We start from the raw sequence: 27,101 nt of genomic DNA on the forward strand, positions 1-27,101 counted from the left end.
AGTTTCTATAAAGGCACTCTAGTGCATATATAGTGTTCTTATTCTGTGCCAGACACTGTTCTAGATGATTTGTATGTTTTACCCCATGTAACACTCACATATGGCATAGGATGTACTGCTATTGCCATCTCCGTTTTACACATGAGAAACCGAGGGAGGTTCAGTGGCTCACCTAACGTCTCAGGGCTGGTACTTGAGGAGCTGGTGTTGGAATCTGGACAGTCTGACTCCAGAGCCACGTGGTTTTCTCTGGTCTCTTAAAGTAACCTGCCTTTGCTGTCAGGGTGATTCTGCCTGCCTGGTCGTGGGCTGGGCCCTGCCTGTCTCCCTGCAGGCTGCCTGGTCCGCTGGCTCTTCCTCTTGTCCCTCTACCTTTATCCTTATAGGAGGTAATGAATACAAAGCGAGGTTCTGACTTTGACCACGCCTATTCACCTCTCGTCCCCTCCAGCGTCTTCACTAACTAACCTCACACTCACATATCATTACACCTTCACCGCACCCAAGGCTAGGGACTGGCTTTAGTGGGTTCTGTGGTCCTAGTGGTTGTGTGGCTGCGGCCTGATCATCTCTCCGCGCTGGGAACGGCAAGGAAACCCGGAGTGAAAAGGCTGGGGGTGCCGCTCAAGTTCCCCTGGCCTGGCTATGTTCACTGCCGCCCTCTAGTGGCAGCTAGAGGAGCTGAAGCGGACCAAAGCCAGGGCTGGTTCAATCGAGAGCCAGTTCACAAACACACTACATACACTCACACACACACTACACACAATTGGAGACAGGGTCTGCATCAGCATCCGGGCCTCTGCTGCCCCTGCCTGGCTTGGCTACAATGGTTGTTGTGTGAGGGACACCATGAAGTCAGAGATGGACAGGCAGGGACAGGCTGGAGACCCAGGCCCCTCTTCCCTCCTCGTCCTCTCATCCTGCTGTGGGCTCCTGTCTCTCTCCTGGCCAGTTCCCCCACCCCAGAGAAGCACAGAGTCAGGGATGGAACGATTTAAGGGCATGTGCTACCCCATCCCACTCTATGTGTTACATACAGTGTCTCCACGTGATGGCCCCTCTTTAAGGTGCCCACACCCAAGAGGAAAACTTTTCCTGTGATGGTCCATGTAGTCAGGAGGTTTATTCTTTGGCACCTCACCTCTCAGGCCTTGGTTCTGCAGCAGATCAGCCAGAGCAAAACGCTAGGAAGAGAGAAACCACAAACAGTGAAAAACAATGGCCACTCCTATGTCCGCATAATCTACAGGCTCATATAATCTAGGCCTCCTGACCCTGTTTCTCTGCTATGTGTCTGCCCCATCCCCCACCCCCACCGCTGCACACCCCCAACCCTTTCCCGACCCAAGCAGCTGCCCTGGTGTTCCTGGAACTCCTCCCCCATCCCTGTCACATGCCTGGGGCCCCAACTCAGGTGGCTGAGTTAAGGAGCTTTCTAGTGACAAGTCTTCAATAGGCTCTATTAATTGCCTCAGCCTTGTCTTCAGCTGAGCTACCAGGCCTGAGAGGACCTGGTTGGGGGTGAGGGAGGGAGATGTGTAACGCTGTGAGGCTAGGAAATGACAGGAAAGAACCAGGCAGGGAGAGGGAAGCACTCTGGGACTTGGCAAACATCACCTGATCCCCTTGTGGATGTCTCTGTCTCTCTCTGTCACACACACACACACACACACAAGAGCTCCTGAGCAGGTTGTGGGGAATCAGCTGGCTGATGGAGGTCCAGTCAGGGCTGGGAGCTCTCTCCAAGGAGAGGAGGCAGCCCCATGAGCCCAGACAGCAGACAGCCCTTCACGCTTGCTTTGCCCTTACTCATCACAAAGCCCTGGAGTCGAAGGCAGAGTGTCTTCCTCTTGTGACTCAAGCAGTTCCAAGTGGGCTCCCATGACAGAGAGTCCTGACTAGAAGAAAAGGGACAGCTCTTTGATGAGCCAGCTCTCCTCTCCTCCCAGTCACAGGCAAACTGGGCTGAGTTGGTCTCCCTAGTCTTCCTGGCACCACATGCTTCACCACAGAACATCCTGTACTGGTAACCAGTGCCAGGAAAAGTGAAAGTGTTAGTCACTCAGTCGAGTCCGACTCTTTGCGACACCATGGCTCCTGTGTCCATGGGATTCTCTAGGCAAGAATACTAGAGTGGGGTGCCATCCCCTTCTCCGGGGCATCTTCCCCACCCAGGGATCGAGCCTGGGTCTCTTGCATTGCAGACAGGTTCTTTTACTGTCTGAGCCACTAGGGAAGCCCAGCTAGTGCCAGGGAGAACTCCAATTAAGAGGAGGATAGCAAAGATCATCACAGCGTCAGCCACCAGAACAGAAGTCCAAACACTTCTGTCCCCTGAATCTTGGTGCTGGAGTCGCCAAGGAAAACACGACACAGTCCAGCCCTGAGTGGCCTTTACTCGGGTGGAGAAAGAGCAAGGGCAGCTTCAGTGTGGGCCTTGGCCCCTCATGCACCGCAGCTGGCCCTCATGGTGGTGCAGCTGATGCAGGCCAGTTGGCCTCTGTGTGCCCCTCTTGTGTGGAAGCAGAAGGACTCCAGCAGCTCCTTCCTGGAGTTTGAAATAATGAAAGCTGGGGTTTTGCGGGAGGGCCATGGATGTACATAAAAGCAGAACAAAGGAGCACATACTGAGCTGCAAACAGGAAAAAATGTTCCCACATGAGGCAATAAGCCTGGCACAGGCTGCGTGGGCTTTTTATTTCTTGGGGAGGAAATGTTCTGGGCCAAAGGCCTGTTCTCTGGCCCAGTGAGGGTAGAAAGACTGCACAAGAGAATGCCTTTCCCACCAAATACACTGCCTCTGGATACCTACTCTTCAGATATTTCTCTCTCTCTCTCTCACACACACACACACATGCCCCACTACCACCACCAAGCCCTCTCCTTCCCATCGTTCTCATATGAACATTTTCACCTCCTATGCCAGCCTCCTCCGCTTCTGCACACTTTTTGTGGTCTGCATATTGTCACCTCCTGCCATGGGCGGAGTCAGGTTCTTACAGTACAAGGGAATGGAGATCTGGAGGCTGAGGGCCTGCTGCCAATCGCCCCTTTTCCTTCCTAACAGACCTTCTGTTTTGCTTAGAGCAGCGATGTGCCCTGCTTTTCAAATAAAACAGGAGGTATGGTCAGCAGGGTGTGACTTAGTGTTTCCAGATCCCAGAACCCTTCCCATCCTTGCTTCCTCCCCACCTTTCAGTTGTAGGAGGCACCAGTGTTTCTGTTTCTTGCAACTCAAGAGTCCTAACTGCCCCCGGGGGTATGGTTACCAGGGCCCCAGCTTCCCCAACAGCAGCTGTGTCCACGTCCCCCTGGTTGTTTACTCTCTCTGAACAGAGAGTCAGGGGCTTCTCCATTTCACTTGCACAGCCTAACAACTTCTCAGACCAGTGGAATTAGGCTCCGGGCAGGGCCCCAGGCTGCGGCAGTTTCTCAAGTGCTCCCATGGCGCAGGACACTCCCCTGTTTGCTCAAGGCTTCCGCAGGGCAGCCAGGATGGGAACCACTGCCCCAGTGGGGAGAAGCGCCCAGGAGAGCACAGGGCGCTGCAGTCTTGAGGACCCACCCTGCTCAGGTAGCACAGCGGCCATGATGGCTAAGGAGGGGCCTGCATGTAAGGCGAGCCCACCCAGTCCTTCTTCTTCTTCCTCCCCTTCTTCCAGCTCCTACTCAGCAAAGGGCTTCTCCCTGAAGTTTTCTTGGCCCTATCCCCACTCCCACAGAAGACACTGAGTCATGGCCCTGGAACCCTACTTCTCCCGGCCCCCCTGCCCTGCACAGACCCTCTTCTCTCAACTCACAGTGCTCTTCCTGCCCCTCCTCTCTGCCCATCCAATTTCTACCAGTCTTTCAAGACCCATTTAATATTCCTCCTCCAGGAAGCCTTCCTGAGTACTCCAGTCCATTCTAGCTCCCACCTTGTCTGGCCCCCTGTCCACACCTAGAGTCTATGGTCCTCACCAGGCTCATTTACTGCCTCCTGGTGACTTTTCAAGAGTTGACGCCTTGCCTCCCCAGCCAGTCTGTGAAACCCATGCCTGCCTCTCCCCCCCAACCCCCGCTGACCCCCTGCCCCCACCCAGTCTGGTCAAAACCTGCGCGAGGCATTTAGAGAGGTTCTGAATCCAGGGCCCTCGTTGCCCCTCCCAGCTCCACCTTCTCACCTCCCCACTCCCAAGTTTCAGTGAGGGTCCACTCTTAGGAGGGTAGGAGAGAGTCAGGTTCAGTGGGGACACATACAGATGCAACTGCGGCCACTGGGATGGATACACTGGGCAGAGGGCGAGATTACTTCTGAATTTCCTCCTGAATTTAAGTCTCTGAGCCCCACACAGCTGAGCTGCCATCCAGCCAACCCGCCTCCTTGCCCCGCCGCCACACTCCATGCTCCTTCAGGGTAGGCAGCAGCCTGGACGGGAGTCTGAGACCACAGCCAGAGGTCGGTAAGAGGCCAGGATGAGTGGAGGCCTGGTTTGGGGGCCGCCGGTCTGGCCAGCCATGCAGCAGGCATGACAGTGACAGCAACAGCAGAGGCAAAGCTAAAGCGCAGGTCTCTGCCGGCCAGCCCGGCAATCCTGCGGTCCCCAGAGCTGTTCGGCTCCACCGCCTTGACAAGAGTGGAGGAGGCAGCTTCTCCCTGAGAGCCTCGGGGTCACGCTAGGGAACGGGGTGTTACCGTTTCAGAGGCTGACAGGCAACAAACCGCAAGACACCTCACGCACTCGCACCCGGAAAGGCACATACCCAGAGAGGCCCCCACACGGCCGCACATGCAGGGTCCTCAGAGGCGTCCACCTGCAAACATACAGGCATGGGGGGCTCACTCACAGACACACAAACAACCAGGAAGGACCCAGGCTGACACAGACACCGGATACACACAAGTATACACACTCACACAGGCCCGCAGACAAAGCTTCACGGGGAGACAGACACAGGCCCCATGCCTGCGGTCACCCACCCTGAGACACCCCAGTCAGTCCGCCCCAGCGGAAGGAAGCCTTTGGCTGGGTTGGCGTGGTGACAACAGTTTTGCTCCCCGACCACCTCCCTTTCCTTTCGTCCACCCAACCTCTCCCAGAGGCCACCCGTGGCGGAGCCCGCTAAGCTTCCCCTCCCGGGCCTGCGAGGCTCCCTGTCCAGGGCTGCTGGGTTTGGGGAATGACAGGCAAGGTCTGAAGCCAGCTCTGGCACCTCTGCTGCGGTCTAGAGCCTGCCCTCCCCACAAGCTCTGGCACCTCTGCTGCGGTCTAGAGCCTGCCCTCCCCACAAGAGGCGGTGCACAGAGCGGTGAGGCCTCCAGCTCTCCCAAGGCCCAGCCCTGCCAGGCCGCCCAAGTCTGGGCTGAGAGAGCATGTTCCAGGGTGCCTATTGTCCCCACCAGCCTCTTTGCAGTCCCATCACACCATCTGCCAGTGGTTCCTCGCGTCAGAGCACCCACAAGCAGCCTCGCCTCTGGCCTCTAGGATGCAGCTTCAAGACCAGTTTGGAGCCTGGCTGTGAGGGCCCTTTTCTCTCTCTGTGGGCAGTGGCTTCTCTGGTTTCTGGCCACCCTGTGGACACGTCGGCCAAGCTGAGAGGCCCACCTGGGGAGGCCTGGGTGTGCTGGACAGTGGGGGTGGATTTAGCAAGCTGAGTTGGACAAGTAGGTTCTCACTGAGGGCTGTTCCCAGGTCTGGCCTGTCAGATATCCCCCCAGCTGTGCGGTCTTCCTTTTCCTCCCATCCACATCACACATACTGACAGGACAGTGGAACCCTAGCTCCTTCACTTTGGCCCTGCTTTCCGCACTCTGTCTACAGCCCTCTGCTCCAGATAGTCATGAGCTGCCTCCTGCTCATGTAGATCAAGATCACCTCCTCCGAGGGGCCCTCCCCTGATCACAGACTGAAACAGGAACCCTCAACCCATTTCCTGTTTGCCTTTCCACTTAGCACTTTACTCTACAGAGTAGTTGTTTGCTTGTTTCTTTTTGGTCTCTCCCACTAGAACAGAAGCCCCTTGAGGGCAGGGACTTTGGCCTGCTCAGTCCTAGAATTCTCAACTCTCACGAAGTAAACACACAAGCACGCACTAAACATGCTGAAGGGACGTGAGCATGCATGTGCATGCACAATGACACATGAGTCCTGGATGATGAACGGGTCACACACACCACACACATGTACACACATCACACGTGTGTGCACACAGCACACATGTGTACTCATGCCACACATGTGTACACACACACCACACATGTGTACACACACACACTAACTCTCGGGCACAGAGGCACACATACTCCCACATCTCACTTGCCCCAGCTGCCTTGAGCCCAGGGGAAATGTTATCACCCACACTTCGCAGTGCAGGCAGCCTCCAGCCAGACTCCACTCAGCCCTCCTGGTGCTAACTCAGGCTGGCATGCTGGTGGCACGTGGGGCTTCTCGTGGAAGCCGCGGCAAGCCCACTGCCACTGTGGTGGCTGCTAATTGGCTCTGTATTGAGCCCTAGGTCACCGCTCGGTCAGCCATGGCTGATACCTTCTTCCCACTTGTCTCAAGAAAGGCGCTACTGTCCCCTCTGCTTAGGCCTCAGACAGCCGCTGAACCGCACATGCCCAGCCACGGGGGACCGGCTGGGCCAGCGAGCCCTGCTGATGGTGGCTCCCACCCTTCACACTCCTGGGAGAGCGCAGAGATGGCTCAGCACACAGGACTGGCTTGGGGGGATGTGGTGTGATGACAAGGGTGTGAGAAAGGCTCCAAGCCCAAATATCTATGCCGGATGACCTGTTCAGTGTCTGAAAAGCCATTGTTAGAGGGACAGACCTCTAGGTCCATCTTTTCTCTCCCTCATCAGTTCAGTTCAGTCGCTTAGTCATATCTGACTCTTTGCGACCCCATGGACTGCATCATGCCAGGATTCCCTGTCCATCACCAAACCCTGGAGCTTGTTCAAACTCATGTCCATCGAGTTGGTGATGCCATCCAACCATCTCATCCTCTGTCATCCCTTCTCCTCCCACCTTTGATCTTTCTCAGCATCAGGGTCTTTTCAAATGAGTCAGCACTTCGAGTCAGGTGGCCAAAGTATTAGAGTTTCTACTTCAGCATCAGTCCTTCCGATGAATATTCAGGACTGATTTCCTTTAGGATTGACTGGTTAGATCTCCTTGCTGTCCAAGGGACTCTCAAGAGTCTTCTCCAACACCACAGTGCAAAAGCATCTATTCTTCAGCTCTCAGTGAGTCTCTCCCTCATGGTTTCTCTTAAAGTCCACATGCCCTAATGGGAGTGGGTGGGGAGAGGAAGCCCCACAAACTGGAGTACTACAGTCGATCTTTGCTGACATGCATCTGTCAGGGTTCATACAGATGCCCCTGGCACCCCATTTCCAGGGATTTTCTAGGGATTTTCCAGGGATTGAGTAGAAGTAGTTGCCCAGCTTCTTGCCGTCTGCAGCATTAGGGTTCTAGGGAAGATGAAGTGGCTTTTCCTCAGCCAAGGCTGGAATCCTCAGTGGGAGCTGGTTTATGATGTTCTTCTCAATGAGGCAGTGCCCAGGCCATGAGAAAGCTTAAGACTTCACCTCCTGAAAGGAGTACCTATCTCCTGCCCATCTTACATCCCTCCAGAGCGCGGCTGGGACCCCTTCACACTTTCAACAGGGCCCAAAGTCTTCCATCAGTTTGGGATTAGAATACCTCTCACTCTGTAATCCACCCCCAAATCCTGTCTCCTTCAGGAAGGACCCTCCTGCTACTCTGGCCAGATCTTATAACCTTTGTCTACATCCTTGCCCCATCTATCCTACTCGGGATTGCGGAACTCTGGGCATATTTGGGTTGATATGCCTCTCCTGCCTTTCACCCCCTCAATGCCCCAGCTCAGGGGTTCATGACTGAAAAAAAACAAAAACTCATCTGGTCATCCACTCCAATGGCCTCCTTTGATATATTCCACCACTCAGAGAGAGGCAAGATGCTGGGGAAGGACCCAAAGAGGCTCTGGGCAACACCTCCTAGGCCAGTCATGCCCTTGCTCTATGTCTAGAGAGCTGAAAGTCGTATTGCCCCTCCTCCTTAGGAGTCAGAAAAGGCTGGGGCCAGCCAAGGTCTTCTTGAGCCAGTATTTGGGGAAAGATTCTGGGCTGCCCCAGAGAAAGAGGTAAGAGGAAGGGAAGGAGTGGAGGAGAGCAAGCCCCACCTGGCTAGGACATGGCTTTGTCCATCTTCTCCAGGCCTTGGGCCTCCAGCAGAGATGACCAGGCTCTGGGAAATGGTCCAGGGCTGCTGGTGGTTCCAACCCAGAGGGAAACAAAGTACACCTGGGACTCTAGGGTGAGGCGGCTTGGAGAGTTGAAAAGCCCAACTTTTAAATGCCAGTGGATGATTAGAGAAAAAAAGAAAGAAAGTGAGTAAGAATAGAAATTACACTTCCAGCTGGATTACCCTATGAGATCACTGAGCTGGAAAAGGCCTCCAGGACCATAAAATAGATGACCCTGTAGATCAATATTCTCTTCCAGAGTTTTCAAACTGGAATTAAGAGAAAATGTCTGTGTGTGTATGTGTGTGTGTGTGTGTGTGTGTGTGTGTGTGTGTGTGTGTGTCTATGTGTGTGTTGGAGGGGCAGAGATATTAGGCACCTAATACCTCTTGTGAGATAAGACTTCCTTGGTATAAATGTCAGCTACAAATTGGCACTTGCCATGGGTGCTTGCCATCTACCTCTGTAAGGGTTAAATCGTGTGTTGCTGCTGACCTTCAACACCCCCAAAAGGAGTTCATGGTGGAGAGCTGACATGAGGCAGTCTGTTCTCCAGGAAAATTGGCAGAACAGATCTTCAGATAGATATTCTCAGGACTGATATTATGAACCCAACTCTTGTGTCTCCTCATATCTAGACAAGCACTGAAATCCGTCATGGTGACATTGTTCCTCATGGCTAGTGAAGGCTTCATGAGACTAGCAGAAATCTTCTGGAAAAATACATGCTTGCTTGCATGTATTCCACCTTTGCCAAAAATCACACATATATACTGACTTCCCTCCCACCCCCTGCCTCTTTGGAGCAATTTCCTAGATCTATCTAAGGTGCTATCTCCTGGACTGCAGTCCTTATTTTGCCTGAAACAAAGAAACTCCTAGCTCTCGCGTTGTGTTTTTTTTTAAAAAATCAGCACAAGTATCCTTGCTTATTGAGCCATTAAACAGGATGAAATGGGTTGTTCTCCTTTGGGGCTTTTCTGAGCCTTAATGTATTGATGGGCAGCAAGACTCCCCAAGATAAGGGTGGAGCAGGAAGACTAAAGAGGACTCAGTATTCTGAGGGACCACAGGAACACTTTGTTCTGGAAGTACCAATGAACATCTCTTAAGGAAACATTGTTTGGGAAACAATGCTGAATTGATCTGTGGAACAATACCTCATTCTCTTATTTGCAGTGACATGTAAATCCTGCTCTCCTAAATTATTGGAAGACAATTTTATTGAACTGAAAACTCAACATTTCTCCTCCTAAAGACACCCGAGCCATATAATCTGTCATGGGTCATTGGGGCAACTGACAGAATTGCCCTAGGACTCCTCTCCAGGAGTGATTTTTTTTTTCATAGAGTGACCAACTCATCCTATTTTTAAAAAAGATGAAGTCCCATGTCACAGGAGCTCCCTCAGTCCTGAGCAAACCAGACCATTGGTCTCCCAATTTCTTAACAGGTATTGAAATAGCAAGGATTGGCTCCAAGGAGCCCTTTGAGATCTGCAGGCAGGGCATCATGAAAGGGACTGTATTAACTGATTAAGCTGTTGCAGGAAAGTGTGGGGCATGAGAGGATGGTCACTTTCCAGGTCTCAGATGAGTCCCTGGGATTAGGTTCTTGGCTTTGCACAGGAAAGAATTCAAGAACAAGCCATAGTAAAGAGAAAGAAGGTTTATTTAGGGAGATACACATTGTGCAGACAGAATGTGGGCCATCTCAGAAGATGAAAGAGGCCTGGAAACATGAGGTTGCTAGTTTTTATAGGCTGGGTGATTTCATAGGCTAATGAATGGGATGATTTGTTATTGCTGTGGTTTGGTCACTCAGTGGTGTCGGACTCTTTGAAATTCCATGGATTGCAGCACACCAGGCTCCCCTGTCCTTCACTGTCTCCTGGAGTTGGCTCAAATTCATGTCCATTGAGTCAGTAGTGCTACCTAATCATCTAATCCTCTGCTGCCCTCTTTTCCTTTTGCCTTCAATCTTTCCCAGCATCAGCGTCTTTCAGATGAGTTGGATCTTTGCATCATGTGGCCAAAGTATTGGAACTTCAGCTTCAACATCAGTCCTTGCAATGAATCTTCAGGGTTGATTTCCTTTAGGATTGACTGGTTTGATCTCTTTGGTGTCCAAGGGACCCTCAAGAGTCTTCTCCAGCACCACAGTTTGAAAGCAACAATTCTTTGGCACTCAGCCTTCTTTATGGTCCAACTCTCACATCTGTACATGACTACTGGAAAAGCCATAGCTTTGACTAGAGGGACCTTCGTCAGCAAAGTGATGTCTCTGCATTTTAATATGCTGTCTAGATTGGTCATAGCTTTTCTTCCAAGGAGCAAGCATCTTTTAATTTCATGGCTGCAGTCACTGTCTGCAGTGATTTTGGAGCCCAAGACAATGACAACTGTCACTGCTTCTATTACCCACCAAAATCTTGGCTTTCTCTGCCCACGGAAGCTGAATAAAAAGACAAAGAAAGTTTGAAGGAAATAGAAAGGTGCCTTTAATCCTCAGCCGGTGGAGGAGGGGAACACAGTAGGCTCATGCCTCAAGGACTGTGGGCCCCTTTCCCTAAGGAGTCTGCTGCTGCTGCTACTGCTAAGTCGCTTCAGTCGTGTCCAACTCTGTGCGACCCCATAGATGGCAGCCCACCAGGCTCCCCTGTCCCTGGGATTCTCCAGGCAAGAACACTAGAGTGGGTTGCCATTTCCTTCTCCAATGCATGAAAGTGAAAAGTGAAAGCGAAGTCGCTCAGTCGTGTCCGACTCTTTTCGACCCCATGGACTGCAGCCTACCAGGCTCCTCTGTCCATGGGATTTTCAAGGCAAGAGTACTGGAGTGGGGTGCCATTGCCTTCTCTGATAAGGAATCTAGGGGCTTTATATAAGATGAGGGCTTGCAGTCCCGGGTCTGATGAGGAACAAAGGTGTAAGGATCTTGTATTCTTCCTATTGCATTGTTTCCAGAACAGTCATAGGCTGGAGTCAGTAACTCAGTGATTGAGTCTGGCAGTCTGGTGGCCCTGCAGCCTTCTCTTTATAATTCAAAGAGAGAAAAACTAAGAGTGGTGGTTTGTGAAGAGACTGCTGTAAAGGTAAACACCAGATACAAGATGTGATTAGCATAGAGTCAAAGGATAATAGGTGCAAAAGGTAGTTCATTCAGAGTTAGGGGCAGAAAAGCAAATTTAGTAACAGACTAGAGATTAGGAACAAGTAAAAACTAAGAATGTTCAGAAAGAACAAACCCTGATAAAGGAGTGGGACAAACTGGGAAGTAGGAGTTGGTGAAACGTTTACCACTGGCTTTACATGTGACAGACTTCCTAGAAGAAGTTCAGCTCACAGCCCTCCCTCCACACACATTTATTTCTGGGGTTCCTGTTGTACCATAGTGTTGGGAGAGGTACCAGCTGCTGCAAAGTCAAATGATGAAACCAGTAATTCTATAATTATTTGAGCACCCATCATGACCCAGGTTTGATCCCTGGTCCGGGAAGATCCCCTGGGGAAGGGAATGGCAACCCACTCCAGTATTCTTGCCTGGGAGACCCCATGGACCGGGGAGCCTGGCAGGCTACAATCCATGGCATCACAAAGAGTCGGACACGACTGAGCAACTAACACTTCATTTCATTTCATGACCGAAAGCATGTACCAAGAGCTCCTAATCCATGGAGAATTTGGCCCGTCTGGTAGAATGGAAAAGGCTCTGGAGTCAGAGAGAACTGTTCAAACTGGTTCAAATCTTGGCCCCTGACCTCTGGCGTTTCAGCCTCTGTAAGATTTATCCTATCGGGGACTTTGTGGTGAGGGGATGCAATGCTGCTTCTCTTGTGATTCCTGTATGCAGCAGACTGCAGGGAGAGTCCAGATGCCCAGGAGAAGGGAAACAACTTGCCCTGACACCTGCCAAGAGGATAGGTTTCAAAAGTGGCAGTGTGCTCTGGGAAGCTGGATGCTTCATGGGCCGAGGGAATCTCAGGAGCTGTTAGGAGACTGGATGCAAATGAGCAAAGACCCTGAAGGGAAAACCTCAGATCTCAGCAGATGCCTGGAGCTGCCCTTACCCACAGCCCCCTGGCCCTCAGACACAAGCGTGGGAAACCAAGAGGAGGAAGAGTGAGAGGTCAGTCAGTCTAAATCGAAACCTGAAATCACTGAATTCTCCTGTAAGCAGCTCGATTAAGAGTGGAGGGTTGAGACAGAAATTATGCTTAGTTGTAGGAAAATAGGTGCATTTTGAACCCCTGAGTCTGTAGTCTATAAAAAACGGACCCATTACGTAGGACATGCTTTCACGTATGTACTTTTACACTGGTGTACACAGACCAGAGACCACCATTGCTCTCACACACGGCAAACATCTATCCAGTGTGTGTTGCTAAAGGTCTAACAGCCAGCTTTCTGGGAAATAAAAATAACAACGTGATTGGTACCAGTTGCTGATTTCTGTGCTGTAAATACTCCCACCGTGGTAATTTAGAGCTATCAATGCCATATCACTGAACAGTTAGAAAAATATGCACAATTAGCTGTTTGTGAGCTAGTGCGGGCCAGCTCCAGCACAATGGGCAAAGTTACATTTGTACACCTATGCACCCACTCAGAGGTACCTAGATGTGCAGGATTGCTTAGGTTCCTTTGAGAATTGAAATGCTAATTCTGTACATACACTAATACAGAAACATGCATAAAGATACAATCTCAAATACATGCCCTTGTAGATGAATTTAGTCACTTAGAACATATACAAATATGTAATACAAATATGTAAACATATACGTATCTACATATAGATCAATACAAGCCAAAACATGCATATAAACACATATATAAATACCCTAGTGCCTAGGAAGAGGGAGTAAACCAACCTGATTTTCTTGGGTAGCTGGCTTGACCTAAGGACCCCCTTTCAGATCCGCTTCAGATCGAGGCAGAAGAGGCTTGAAGGGCAGACTGTGTACAGTCATCCACACCTGCTTCTTTGGACACCTCACCCCTTCTAGATTGTTCCTGGTGGACCTACAGGTATGGAAGAGCTCTTGCCTCCCAGCTACCAGCCTCAGAGTCCCACCTCCACCCTTAGTAAGGCAGCCCCTCACCCCTCTCTCTTTCCCGGTAAGAAGCCAACTCCAGCCTGTCTCTGCTCTCATCCTAGAACAACAAAGGACAAGGTCAGCATGATCCCCACCCTAACTTCAATCCCTCCCCATGACTTCTGCCCTGCTCCTCATCACTTCCTTGTTCCTTGCCTGAGTCATTGCCCCAGCTTTCTGAGTATCTTCCTGCTCCAGGCTCTTCCCTCCCATTTGTCCTGCTATAAGGAACCTGCCAGATTAATTATCCTAAAGCACAGTGCTGAGGTCACACGTGCCCTGGTAACTTCTCAATGCAGGACACGTTAGGGCTCGATCCCTCTGAGGCCCCCTGACCACTTGTCCAGGGCCCACTTCCCCAGTTCACAATTTCACTTCTATTTTCTCCAAACGTCTTCCTCTCCTCAGTTTGTTCTGCAAAACGTCTCTGCTGGAGAACCTGCTTGATTCCGTCTTTAGTTCACAGTAGTATTTACTACCTCTCATATTTGTGGTACAGCACTTTATAAGTACTCTTAAAACCATTCATGGACCTCCTATTATATGCTTGATACTGAGGTTAGCCCAGGAAATAGTGCTGAGTGAAAACAGATGTGTTTGTGCTTTCATGAACCAAGTCAACATACCCTTTTGAATATCTTGGATCCTCAAACCCCATGCTCCAAAATCATAAGTGGATTTGGGAGGGAAGATATTTTTCCACTATTTTACCTGACCCCTCCTCCACTCCTCAGGAAATATGGCCTCCCTGGAGTCATGGGGATTAAGTAGAGAAGACAGAGAATGAAACTGGCTTGCAGATTCTTAGAGGACTTTACCAATCTTGTGAGCATCTCAGGAGCAGCTGCTGGGGCATTGCAAGGCCAGTACAAAAGGGCACGAAACCTTTACAAAGCTATATAGTCATTAACACTTGTCTGCATTGCAACATCTTTATTTCCTTCCCATTACAGTAACTGCCCATACCCATTTTAAGCAACATCTTTTATTTGTGTGAGCCTAGGCTAATTACTTTGATTTCACAGTTTCCTCACTTGTAATATGTGGTTAGAAATCTGCTATTTTCATGGGGTTGTTGGAATGATCAAGTGAGATAAAGATACATAAAACAACTTTATAAACTTTAATGTACAACACAAATGCATAGTCATTTATTCAACACAATTTTCGTCTTTAAATCAATCATATTTCATAAACAGGTACTTAACAACTTTGAAATATTCTGGCCCAGATGGCTAGGAGACAGGATATAGAATAGCACAGTGCTGGTGGTAAAGAATCTTTCTGCCAACGCAGGAGACGTAAGAGATGCGGGTTCAATCCCTGGGTCGGGAAGATCCCCTGGAGGAGGGCGTGGCAATCCACTCCAGTATTCTTGCCTGGAGAATCCCATGGACAGAGGAGTCTGGTGGGCTACAGTCCATCAGGTTGCAAATCGTTGGACATGATTGAAGCAATTTAACATTCATGCACATGCAGTAGAAATGTGAGTCACATATGTAATTTTTAAAATTTCTAGTAACTATATTAAAAAAAGATAAAACAGACTGGCAAAATTGATTTTAATAACATATCATTTTAATTCACTATCTCCAAATAATTTCAACACGTCAGTTGTGTAAAAATTACAGGAGATACTTTTATATTCTGTCTTGGTACTAAATCTTGGCCGTCCTGTATTTTACACTCACAGTGCATCTCATTTGGACTAGCCACATTTCAAGTGCTTAATAATCACATGTGGCTACCTTGTTGGACAGCAGACACTAATTAGCAATGCCAATAAAAATTAGTTATGTAGTACTTTATGATTTCCACAACCCTTTTGATATATAAATCCCGTGTAAGTCTGAGTAGGTGGCTGTTTAACACCTCCATTTCATAGAGGAAAAGCATCAGTAATTCTGTGTACTTTGCTCAAGGTCATCCACTAGCAAATGGCGAACTCAATTCTTCAAACCTTTCTTGTGCTTCCTTTTCTAACAAGAAATACAAAGGGAAACTTTAATATTATTATATACATAGATCCGAAGGCTCATTGTACCAAGGTATGAAAAGGAACAGTTCTTTCAAAATTTATCTACAATTTCCTCTTCAAAATCCTGCCAGTTTAATATCACCAGAATATTTTACTTCCATTATTCTAAAAATGTGTGCTTTGGATAAACACTTTCCAGGTCTGAAGTACTATGGATGTAAATGATACAGGTGGGCTTAAAAAAATCCTAACCGTCTCTCAGATACTCTCTCTGATGTAGGGCTCTACTTTTAATTACTCTTAGGGGTTAAACTGAAGTGTTTCAGAGTCCCAAATAGGTAAGAAATGAAAAGACTCCTCTTTTCTAGTTTAAAAAGCACATATGCCCCAGATGTTCAAAGCATAAACAGATCTAGTTGGCTGTCAGGGGAAGAGGCGCCTAGTGCTGGGTTTCTTTTATAAGATCGGCAGGCATGTCCAGGAGATGGGGGTGGAGAATTGGAACTGGCTAGCTTGAGAATTGCCCTGCGAAGCCCCTCTCCCTAGACTGATGATCCTGAAGAGATGCCAGTGGCAGCTGACTGCCTTCCTAGCCCAAGCTGCTGCCCAGAATCGCCTGGAGATGCCCACGGAGGTGCGCAGGTGCCCCGGCTTGACTCCCAGACCTGACTAGTATTGTCCCCTTCCGACCTCCCTTTCCCTGTCCCCACCCCTATAAAGAATGAGAGCTCAGTGGTGGCTGGAAGGTAACAAAAGGCTTCTAAAATAAAACCTGTCAACAATAACAAAACTATCAGTCGATCTAAGAAAGAAATGGAAAATTTTATTCGAGCCAAATTTGACAATTATACCTCAAGAAGAGCATCTCAGAAAGCTCTAAGAATTGTTCCACCTGCTAGAAGTCAAAGCACAGTAATACGAATTTTTTGAAAGACAGCTGTACATTAAATGACATATTATTGACAGTACAGAATCCAGATCTCAGTGCCATGTGGCCCCAATCAAGAATGAGTGTTATCTTTAAGGAATCGTCTTACTGATGCCAGAATTTTGCTCTTTATGGTTAAGCAGGTATTTCTGCCGAAGGGGAGGTTCACGGAGGCTTGGTCCATGCCTAACGCAGATACACAATGCACAATAGGTGGGGGAAGAGGAAGCCAAAGAGCAGATAAAACTTTGGAAGTTTAAATTTTTCTTGCCAAAAAAATACAAATTTTATTTTACAAACCAAATCTGCTGATTTGCCTGGCAGACTACAGCCTCTAAATAGCCTCCACAAAGAACCCAACTTTCTCTGTAAGACAGCAAAAGCTGAACGCTCCCTTCTCGGCTTACAAGGACAACCTGGAGGGCTTTCTCGGTTTCCAGCCCGCTTCTAGTTACTCTTGGTTACGAATATTCACACAAACGAAGTGTAAAGTCTGCGTGGGTACTCATGGGCGCATGGTGTGACTCTGCCATCGCCGGGCATGTATTGGGGTTATCAGTGCGATAACTCTTTAAGACTTCCAGTGACCCCAGATCCCACACCGCGAAGGCGCTCTGCCCCCGACCTGCGTCACGGTCCGTTTCACCTACAGTCTACGTGGCTTCCAAGCTTTGCGCATGCGCGAGGCGGAGCTGCCACCAACTTCCGGGCAGTGAGGGGCGAGCAAGGCAGTGACGGGGTTGGGCGGGGGTCTGGCCTGAACACCCCTTTCAGGCTCCTCCACTTGGGATCCCGTATCTGTCTCCAGAAGCAGGGCCCAAGAGGTGAGGAGAGGGCCTGCAGGAGCCGCCGCAGACTGCACTGATCCGTCCGGGTGCACCACCCAGACCTGCGGCTCCGGGGCTGGGGGCGGGCCGCGGCGCCACGCCCCACGCACGCGCACCGGGAGTCAGCTGGACCGCACGGGTGTTCACGTGACGCGGGGCGGTGCCCTGCGCACTGGAGGGAGGGAATCGCAGCCGGGAGGGAAGCGAACGGCGGGATCCGCGGTGGCGGTCGCAGCAGCATGGTTACGTTGTACGGGGGCATAGAGGGGTGAGTGCGGGCCTGAGCGGGGAGGCCGGGAGGGGCGTCCTGGGCCACTCTCTGGCACGAGGAGAGGGGGCGAAAGGAAGGCCGTAGCCGGGCCGGCAGGCTGGTGACCTCCCGCCTCAGTGAGGGTTCGGCCACCTGGGCTTTGGGGCCGCGGAGCCTTGCGGAGGAGGAGTGTGTGCAGGCGCAGCGGTGCCCTTGGGTGCGCGGTGGTGTACTTTGCGGGCACTGTTTGCCACGGCCACAGCCCGGGGTGGGTCCTTTTTGTTTTATGGCGGAGACACTCCCCTTTCTCCCACGAAAGACCCACTACATCGGAGTTCTGCTGGAGCAGCTCTTTTTTTTTTCCCATTCCTGCCCCCGAGAGTTTTGCAGAACAGGTGTCAGGTGTGAAGTTGCTGGACTGGGGGTGGGGAGCGAGAGTGTGGTGGAATCCGGAACACTGAGCTTTGCCAGAAGGTATCTGGGATCTAAGGGACATCCCAGGTGGCGCAGTGGGGAAGAGTCCGTTTGCCGCTGCAGGAGACGCATTGGATCCCTGAGTTGGGAAGATTCCCTGGAGGAGGAAATGGCAGTCCACTCCAGTATTCTTGCTTGGAGAATCCCATGGACAGAGGAGCCTGGTGGGCTACAGTCCACAGGGTTGCAAAGAGTCAGACGCGACTGTGCGCGGGGACACACAGACACACACACGACCTAAAGCTGTGGGGCGGTGAGAGTGCTAGCCTGTCCTGATGTATGTCTGAAACCCCTCCATTTTTTTTTAATCCTCTCCTTTTCTATTGGCACTAAAGGCTCCTCACGCTAGATCCAGCCCTCTTGTTCTTGCATATTTCCTGCTGGGAAGCTTGTCTGCCAGACTTTTTGTAATAACATTTCTCCTCGGTATCACCATGGGCAAGACTTTTGCCCTGTCTAGGCTTAAGTTACCACGTGTGTGAAGTGAGAAGAGCGATGAACAGAATGATCGCCAAAGTTCCCTGCCAGTGACAACATTCTATGCATCTGAGTGTGTCAGATCAGAGTAGAGGGTGGCTGTTGTCTGAGCTAGAGCATTTTTTAATCTGAGCTTGGACTACTCCTATAGCAGTCACATCTCACTGCAGACACATGGACCCCAAAGTCTTTTCTTTGACATGCATAGTTATGATCGCTCTCTCCTGCCCTGCATCTATTGCAATTTTTTAAACTAAGTACAGAAGTTTGTGTTCATCTTTGTCATATTCATGTGTAACATATAAACCTTTTTTCCGGTTTGTTAAGAAGTTCTTTGGGGACAGTGTGCCACCTCATGCATTAACTACCCCTTGTAACTTCTTGTCATCTTTGAGTTTGATCAGCAGGTCTTCAGTGTCCTCTTCTGATAGTTCTAAAAGTACTGATGAATAAAGAAACACACATCACACCACCACACACTCCCAAACTACCATGTCCCAGCATTTGACCATTTAGTTGCTTAAGCAGGTATTAACTCTCCCTCCCATCTGGTCAGTGTCTCACAAAGGTGTCTTAAAAGATCTTGGCAGCTGAAGCTGCTAAAGGCAACCTTTAGCTATTGTGAGAGAAGTAGAGAGATATGCCGTTCCTTTTTTATCTACCTGTGCCAGGTGTGAGGGTAAATAAATGATCCAGAGCTTGACCCCATGGAACTTGTAGTCTAGTGAGAGGCAGACAGGAAAACAGCTTAACACACTTTTAATACAGAGGAGTCCGGGGTGGGTGGGGTGGGGAACACTGACATGGCTGAACTAATGGAGCTGTGGTGGCTGGCCACACATCAGAGGTTTCAAGGACAAAGGGTCTTGGAGGATAAGTAGGATGCCCCCGAGGGAAGCTGAATGGGAACTGCATTTCCGAAGTCCAAGAGCACAGCAGTCACCCAGCCACAGAGGAAGGTTTGGGAGTGGTAACTGGGTTTGCTGAAGCTATCTCCCTCACACTGGGCTCTGCCTGTGACAAGGACTGCATAGGTTTAGCTGTATCTGCAGGTTTTTCTGAGCAAGACTGAGTGCCCCCTTGTGTTCTGTAGGGGAGGCACACGATCCAAGGTCCTTTTACTCTCAGAGGATGGGCAGATCCTGGCAGAAGCGGATGGACTCAGCACAAACCACTGGGTAAAGGCCACACTGAGGGGACCACTAGGCTTGATTGTGGTTTTATTCGCTGTAACTCCTGTTAAGGTGGTGGCTGGGGGCTCACTTAGCAGCCTTTGGGGCAACACAGGTCATGCACGCCTTTGTAACTACTCCTTCCCTTGATTGGGGCCAGCTGATCGGGACAGACAAGTGCGTGGAGAGGATCAATGAGATGGTGAACAGGGCCAAACGGAAAGCAGGGGTGGATCCTCTGGTTCCTCTCCGAAGCTTGGTGAGTCTGGGTAGCGCTTGGGAATTAGGTCACAGCAACGCTGAGACAGTGAGTTTGAACTTGAGTCTGGTGACTGCAGAGCGAAAGACATACATTCTTGTGGCTGCATTGTCACCTACAAGCCAAAGGATTGGAAGAGCAGAGGGCTTTGGAGAGCCTTGAGGCCTTGGTTTGAATCCCAGCTTTGTCACTCAACATCTGGGTGACCCTCAGCACGTTACTTGTCTTCTCTAAGCCTCAGTTTCCTCATTTGGGAAATGCAGATAACAGTAGCTACCTCAGTTGCTGGGAAAGTAAAATGACATGATACATCCCAAAGTGGTTCTCACAGAGCCTGACGCCTGAGCGCTGATTAAATGTTAGCTAGTATTCCTAGCTCAGAGCTTACTCTCAGGTCACTGTAGCTCTGGCTTCTCCCTGGACATGTTTGTGAGATGTCCTGCAGGCATGGCCAAACCCCATGCATTCCAAACCAAGCTCTCTTCTCTGCTTACTCCTCTGCCTGGTTTTTTTAAGGGTACTGTTGTTCTTCCCAGCTCCAAACCTGGCAGCGTTGAATCCCTTGTCTTGTCCATGCTCAGTCCTGGTTCTTGCAGCCTCAGCCTTCTGCTGAGGCGCCGTGTGGGGTGGATGGAGGACTGGGCTGCATGAACAGGGAAGGCCCAGCTGTAGAAAGCAGAGGCAGTCATCAGGAGGGGAGGGGGTTGAGAAAGGAGCTGGGTCTGGGCCTCTGCTTGCTCGCTCACCTGCCGCGTGGCCTAGGGCCTCTCCCTGAGCGGTGGGGAGCAGGAGGACGCGGTGAGGATGCTGATGGAGGAGCTGAGGGACCGATTTCCCTACCTGAGTGAAAGCTACTTAATCACCACTGATGCCGCCGGCTCCATCGCCACAGCTACGCCGGATGGTGAGGAGGTGGAGGGAGGGGTGAGGTTGAGAACCGGTTTTCTTGGGGAAGCCCCTTAGGTTTAGCTGGCAGAACTTGACTTGCAAATGTCTGGGGAGCAGCCTCCACCATGGCCCCCACTCCCTTTCATTAGCAGAGGCTTGCTAGAGCAGGGACTGGACAGAGGAGGGAGGGCAAGAAGGGTATCTTCACAGGAAGTAAGAAAGGAGTCAAGCACAGGAGTCCACTGCAGAGGAGGAATGGGCCGTGCAGTGATGAAGCTGGCTGGGGACGGCAGCCAGTGCCGAAAAGACAATGGGAGGAACTCGGTGTTGGGAATGCAAAAGCTATGGTATCATGAGATGGCCTGTTTTGCCAGCTGCACCATCTTGGAGGAGTTACAGAACTCTCTGAATTTCAATTTCCTCATCTAGAAAATGGGGATAATTGTATTCTTAAGGTGGTTTAAGGTCTTGTATGAGTAGCACCGTGTGAACAGGGTCTCACACAACCCCTGGCACGTGGCAGGGACTCAGTAAAGCAGGTAGTCACTTGAAGGCTGGCTGGGCAAGGAGACACAGATTCAAGTTCCTTTTGGAGAAGGGCTCTATGTGACTGGAGTTCTTTTGAGACCCACGCCCTCTACCTTCAGGCAGGAAACTAGCTGGGCTGGGTTTTCTCTACAAAGCTGGGTGGTGATCCCTGTGCTTGGGCTGGTTTCTGTCCTTTCTTTCCTCAGAAGCTGTGAGCTCTGTGCAGAGCCTCGACCGCACTGAGCCTCCTGTGCCCTTTCCAGGTGGGATCGTGCTCATCTCTGGGACAGGCTCCAACTGCAGGCTCATCAACCCCGACGGCTCTGAGAGCGGCTGTGGTGGCTGGGGCCACATGATGGGAGATGAAGGCTCAGGTGAGCTCACGCCAACTGGGCCTGTCCCAGGGTCCTGGACCTTCCCTCCCTGCAGCTCCCCATCTTTCTCTCCCCTCAGCCTGAATACCCCTGGGGACTCTTGGGGGGACAGCGCCTGAATCTGAGCACAGGGTAATGACCAAGAGATTGTAGAGATGTAAATGCTGGGTTAGTGGCAGGCCCTGCTCTTCAGCAGTAACTTGCACCCTGGACTCAGATTCATGCCTCAGCATAATAGCTGTTGCCTATCTATGTTCACCTTTGGAGTCCTTTGGAGGGAACTGACATGAAGGTTAAGGCCATGGATATCAGGCGATGCATGTTAGTCTGCCAGTGGGAAAGGGGTATAGAAACTCCTTCCACCATCACCTCTTCATAGGTAGCGGGTGTACGTTTTCATGAGGGCCATTATGGTCTAGTTCCTGGCAGTGACAACAGTGGTTTGAGGGGCAGCTGGCTGACCCGGTCTTTATTTGGGGATGGGAGTGGAAGTGACACAGCTTCACCTGTTCTGTCTCCCCCTCCAGTTTTCCCTTAAGTGGATCAGATACAGTTTAATTAGAAGACCCCAGACTGGGAATCGGGGCACCTAATTCTCTGTAATACCCAACCCTGTCTAGATCTGAGTTTCCTTCCCTGTGAACCTGGGGAGATTGCCCCATCTTCTTAGTCCTCTCTGCTCTCTGCAGCCTACTGGATTGCACACCAAGCAGTGAAAATAGTGTTTGACTCCATCGACAACCTAGAGGCGGCTCCTCATGACATTGGCTGTGTCAAACAGGCCATGTTCAACTATTTCCAGGTACTTGCACCCACTAAGCATGCCCGTGTGGATAGGACAGCGGGAGACTGAGCAGGAGTGGGTTCGGGAGAGGGACTGGGTGGGCCAGGGGAAGTTGGGGTGAATTGTGGGTCAGAGCTGGAGGATGGAGAAGTCGTCAGTGGGGACAGGATTCAGAATGAGATGGGTGCTGCTTTCCCCGAGGGTGTCAGGCATGAGGAGTGGGGCCAAGCTAGACTTCATCCTTGGGCAGCTAGACTCTGCGGGGAGGTGAAGGCAGATGCCATTTTAGGCTGGAAGGAGAGGTACAGGGTGAGATTGGGAGCCAGTGCACACAGACCCAGGGGCAGCAGATTAGGTCTGACCAGGTATGCTGGACCGTGAGCCACCTGTGGCTTGTATGGTCAGGGAGGTGAGCCTGTTAAAGAGGTGGGCAGGGAGAGTCCTTGGGAAGGTACAGCGCTCCCATCCAGGGCAGCAGGGATTGACTGCCCTTGTCTGGGCTGTGCTCGTTTGCAGTGGGTTAGGAAACAGCTGCCTTTAGCTGCCCCAGAGGTAGAGGTGGGGAGAGGAGAAGGGAAATCCGTTTATTTGATAGGCATCTCTCTGGCTGAGGGCCCTGTGAGCAAGCGGGGGTGGGGGTGGGGTGGGGTGGGGGCTCACCTGACTCAGTAGATTGGTTCTAAACTCCACTAATATGTCTGCTGCTCCCTCGCTTATCCTTTAGTCATTAAGTTGTTACAAAGATTAATTGACTGAGGGTGTATAACATGCTTAACATGCTCAAATTTTAGCATGCCCCCCACCTTCCGTTTTAGTAATGTTGTCTAGGGAGCCCCTCGTTCTTTGGGACCTTCAAAGGCATCACAGGTGTGTAAGTTTGTTGTGGTAGAAGATGGACCTGTGGTGAAATACGTGTGGGGAAAACAAATCAGTTTCTCTTTGATCTACCCTGTGACATTTAAGGGAGAGGTGGGGTGAGCAGTAGTCGTTAGCACCTGAAGAAACTACAGAGCGCTCTGGTGAGACCAGACTGCTCTGCGTTGCGTTCAAGCGACCCCTAAAGAGCAGTAGATGCCATGCTGGGAAAAACAGAGAACTTTTCTCAAACGACGCATCTCAAATCCTTGTACTCTCTCAAGCTTAAACAAATACTACTACAGCTTTTCTAACAGTAGAGATCACAGGAAGGCCACCTGGGTGGGAATTTTCCTTTGCCTCTGCTGACTGTCTTGTGCCCTTTCTCTGTCTCCCAGGTGCCAGATCGGCTAGGAATCCTCACCCACCTGTATAGGGACTTTGATAAATGCAGGTTTGCTGGGTTTTGCCGGAAAGTTGCAGAAGGTACTGGAGATGGGGCAGGGTTTTATCTGACTTTGTTCTACAAAGACCTCCCTAATTGGAGGATGGAGTAGAATTCAGATGGGGATTGGAAGTCAGTTTCCCTTTGACCAAGTGACCTTAGTTTTCTGCCACCATGGGCCTTGGTACTGGTAGGCCATAGGTTGGAAGCAGAAGGATGCTCAGGTTGTGTGGACAGTTGTTTTATGTTGCCTGTTTCTCTTCTTGACAGCTATCAGGGCATGTGCAGGCTGTATGTCTATATCTGAGACATTCATGAAGCAGTTATCCTTTGAGCAAATCTATAACTTTCTTTTTTAACCAGTGATACCCAGAGAACTAGGGGATCACAGAGAGATTAGGCATATTTGGTTGGGTATCAGGAGAAGTTGAGCGAGGTCTTGTGTGTCTGTACATTGCTTTTTCTTCACTGTACGCTCCACACTCCCTTAATTTTGATTCCTGCAGCCTCAGGGCATTGTAGGGCCCCCTTAGATCCTTCTGGTCTGAGGCCCTTTCAGAGCAGAGCCAGGAAGGGGCTGGGCTGACCAACAGCAGACTGTTGGAGGTGGGTGAGGGCCCCCGACAAGCAGTACCAGCTAGCTGCTCAAGTTTCTGGCTTCCCAGAGCTGAGAGACCCTCAGGGACAGACTGAATGACTCAGTGAAGTTAGAGTACAGACCAGGCATCAGTGTTTAGCCCAGGGGGGCTCCCTTTCTTGAGTGCCTGGAGTGAGCCACCTCTGTGCAGGACACTATTCTAGGGTGGAGGTTCCTAGTGGGGGCAGGGGGAGTGAGGATGAGAGGCACCCCTAGAGGCTGGCTTACCCACACGTCAGCAGGTGAGCCTCGACTCCTGACTGAGCCCTCTACTAGCCATCCGTATTCCTCCAGTGGCTGCCCTGCAGCAGAGAAGAACAAGATGGCAGCTTCCTAGGTACTCACCCGCTCCATTTCCTCCTCCCTACCCAGTTGCTCAGCAGGGAGACCCCCTTTCCCGTTACATCTTCAGGAAGGCCGGGGAGATGCTGGGCAGACACGTTGTGGCAGTGTTGCCTGAGATTGACCCGGTGAGTTGACGGGGGACATGGAGGTTGGGAAGCTGCTGACCCAGATCCGGCTCTTTCCTGTTAGGATGAGGTTGTCCGGTCAAACTCTGTGTAAACTGGATACAACTCTAAAGTAACTTGGGGTATGAGGGAAATTCTGTGGGAAGTCTGTAACCCAAAAATGGTTTGGTTCGGGGCTTTCCCTTCGAGGCTGGTCCCGTGGTGTTTGTAACAGATTGGTTGACTGTGGCGTCTGCGCTGTTGCGTCTTGTTCAGTCTGGCTTCTGTCCCTTCTGCTCCCTTCTCTTTCCTTGCTCTCTGTTGCTCCTTAACCCATTATTCCTTTCCCTTATTTCCTTTGCCTTTACGAATCTATTTTCCTCCCTTTTTTCCTTTTCCTTGAGTCCACCTTCTGGCTCTTGGCTAGAGGGAGGGTGTCTAGGGTAGGTTGGGTTGATCCTAAGACACTGCCCCCCCCCGGCACTGGCGAGGCTTGGTCGCCCCCAGTTTCCATTTCTGCTTTCCGCCAGGTCTTATTCCAGGGAGAGATGGGCCTTCCCATCCTGTGCGTGGGCTCTGTGTGGAAGAGCTGGGAGCTACTGAAGGAAGGTGAGCATAGGCTGGGAGGCCCCTGTGGGGATGGGCAAGGGTGAGGGATGGGGCTGGAAAGCGGGTGGCCTGGGCAAACTGCCTGCCCCAGGGAGGACTTGGGACCTGGGCCCCGAGGCCTGGACAGGCCACTGATGTCTCAGGCCAAGACCCTCAGCCTTCACTCTTCCAGGGAGCCTTTTTTCACTGTCCCATCCAGCTTCCTCGAACTCTTTAAAAAAGTTCTTTTCCAGAGGGTTTACTAAATAAGCCCTGCCTTTTAAAAATTAAAGACAGATCTAACTTGAAGTTGGAGCTTCTGACCAGCATGTTGTGACAGCCCAGTCATTACAATTCTACCTATAAGGACAGAAGTGTGCCTTCTGCTTCCTCGCAGCTCATGTTAGGTGGCTGTGTGGTTTTCATGACACTGCAGTAGCTCTCCGACCTGATGGAACCCCCAGGGGGCAGGGGGGCCGTGGGCTCCAGCATCCCACGGCCATCCCTGGGCTCCCGCTCCCTGGTGCACCATCTGTGAGGGGTTTGGCACGTGGTTCCCCCACAGGAGGCCTCAGAGCCTGGGCCTCTTCTTTCCCTCCCTCTGTCCCCACCTTTTTCCTGGTCTCTTATCTCTGTCCTCTGCATTCTTTCCTCTAGGTTTCCTTTTGGCACTGACCCAAGGCAGAGAGATCCAGGCTCAGAACTCCTTCTCAGGCTTCACCCTGTTGAAGCTTCGACATTCCTCCGCCCTGGGCGGGGCCAGCCTTGGGGCCAGGCACGTTGGGCACCTCCTCCCCATGGACTACAGTGCCAATGCCATTGCCTTCTACTCCTATACCTTCTCCTAGGGCACCAGCCCTGGCTCTACCCTCTCTAAGCAAGCCCAGTGGACATTGGGTGCTGGAAGGCTGGAAGCTTTTTCTCCTTTTCCTTTTTTTTTTGTAAAAAAGAAACACATATAGAAGAAAATAAACGCACTTTTAACCACTCCCCAGCTGGACTGTTACCAAGCATTTGCTTGTACATCCTCAGCTTACTTTCCAGCAGGTATCCCAAAGGGCTCTGAAATGGTTTTAGCTCAGGGTTTAAAGCCCCACACTCAGGCGCTTGACCTGTGGTCTGCAGTCGGCTCACCACGTGGTTAGATAATCCATCTGTGTGCTGCCCCCACCCGTCATGCTAGATACTCGTATGCTGTGTGGCTGCCAGTTAACCTGTGATCTCAATTTTCTCCTGTCAAACTGGGTAAAAATCCCTGCCTGACCATGTTTAGTGGAACATGGAACATCACCAGGAATAACCTTAGACATGTCATAGCCTCTCTTGATAGTTCCAGTAGGATTTAGGGGACAGGAGACAGTTGTAATCTGGGAGAATTGTTACCTCACTGGATTTGGTACTTAAAGGAGAACAGCACAGTTTGTAATTCTTCTGCTTGAAAGAGTTCTTAAGAGGTTGTGAGAATGGCTGAGATCCAAGAAGGCCAACTAGACACAGCTAGGGGTGACTGCTGGCCTGGCTCCCATTACAGGATGACACTTACTATTTGTCACGTGGCACCAGGAATGAATATCGGTGAAGAGCAGACATGATTTCCTGTCCTTTGGATACTGCAGTTTGATTGATAAAAACAAGCCCAGAGATTGCTGTTCTGTCCACGCCGCGTGGAGGAGACTGAAGACAGACTCGAGCTAGAGTGGCTGCCTCTCTGGGTGTCTAGATTGTAAGCTGTTAGAAGGCATGGATCATGTCCTAGACATCAGTTCTCAAACCTCTGTGCATCAGTTATTGATGAGTTTGTTTTAAACTTAGATTTTTTTTTTCCCCGATTTTTTTTTTCC

At 50.8% G+C, this 27,101-nt stretch overlaps 1 protein-coding gene across 8 annotated transcripts; it reads left to right on the forward strand.

Moving 5' to 3' along the window:
* The first annotated feature begins 16,926 nt into the window (after nucleotides 1-16,926).
* NAGK (N-acetylglucosamine kinase) lies at nucleotides 16,927-26,254 on the forward strand. Of its 8 annotated transcripts, none has more exons than XM_081590352.1 (10): nucleotides 16,927-17,077; nucleotides 19,375-19,459; nucleotides 19,614-19,712; nucleotides 20,475-20,616; nucleotides 21,335-21,502; nucleotides 22,192-22,304; nucleotides 23,540-23,627; nucleotides 24,518-24,693; nucleotides 25,203-25,281; nucleotides 25,918-26,254. In XM_081590352.1, exons 3-10 carry the CDS (start codon nucleotides 19,653-19,655, stop codon nucleotides 26,106-26,108), a joined length of 1,017 nt encoding a protein of 338 aa, XP_081446478.1. In that variant the 5' UTR covers nucleotides 16,927-17,077; nucleotides 19,375-19,459; nucleotides 19,614-19,652; the 3' UTR covers nucleotides 26,109-26,254. The 8 variants fall into 8 exon arrangements, with proteins under 8 accessions (XP_081446478.1, XP_081446480.1, XP_081446479.1 ...); XM_081590354.1 differs by having other exon boundaries at nucleotides 24,596-24,693; XM_081590353.1 differs by having other exon boundaries at nucleotides 21,392-21,502.
* Nucleotides 26,255-27,101: the final 847 nt, after the last annotated feature.

The sequence above is a fragment of the Giraffa tippelskirchi genome, chromosome 4, assembly GCF_054371585.1.
Source record: "Giraffa tippelskirchi isolate mGirTip1 chromosome 4, T2T-mGirTip1v1.2.pri, whole genome shotgun sequence".
Taxonomy (NCBI): domain Eukaryota; kingdom Metazoa; phylum Chordata; class Mammalia; order Artiodactyla; family Giraffidae; genus Giraffa; species Giraffa tippelskirchi.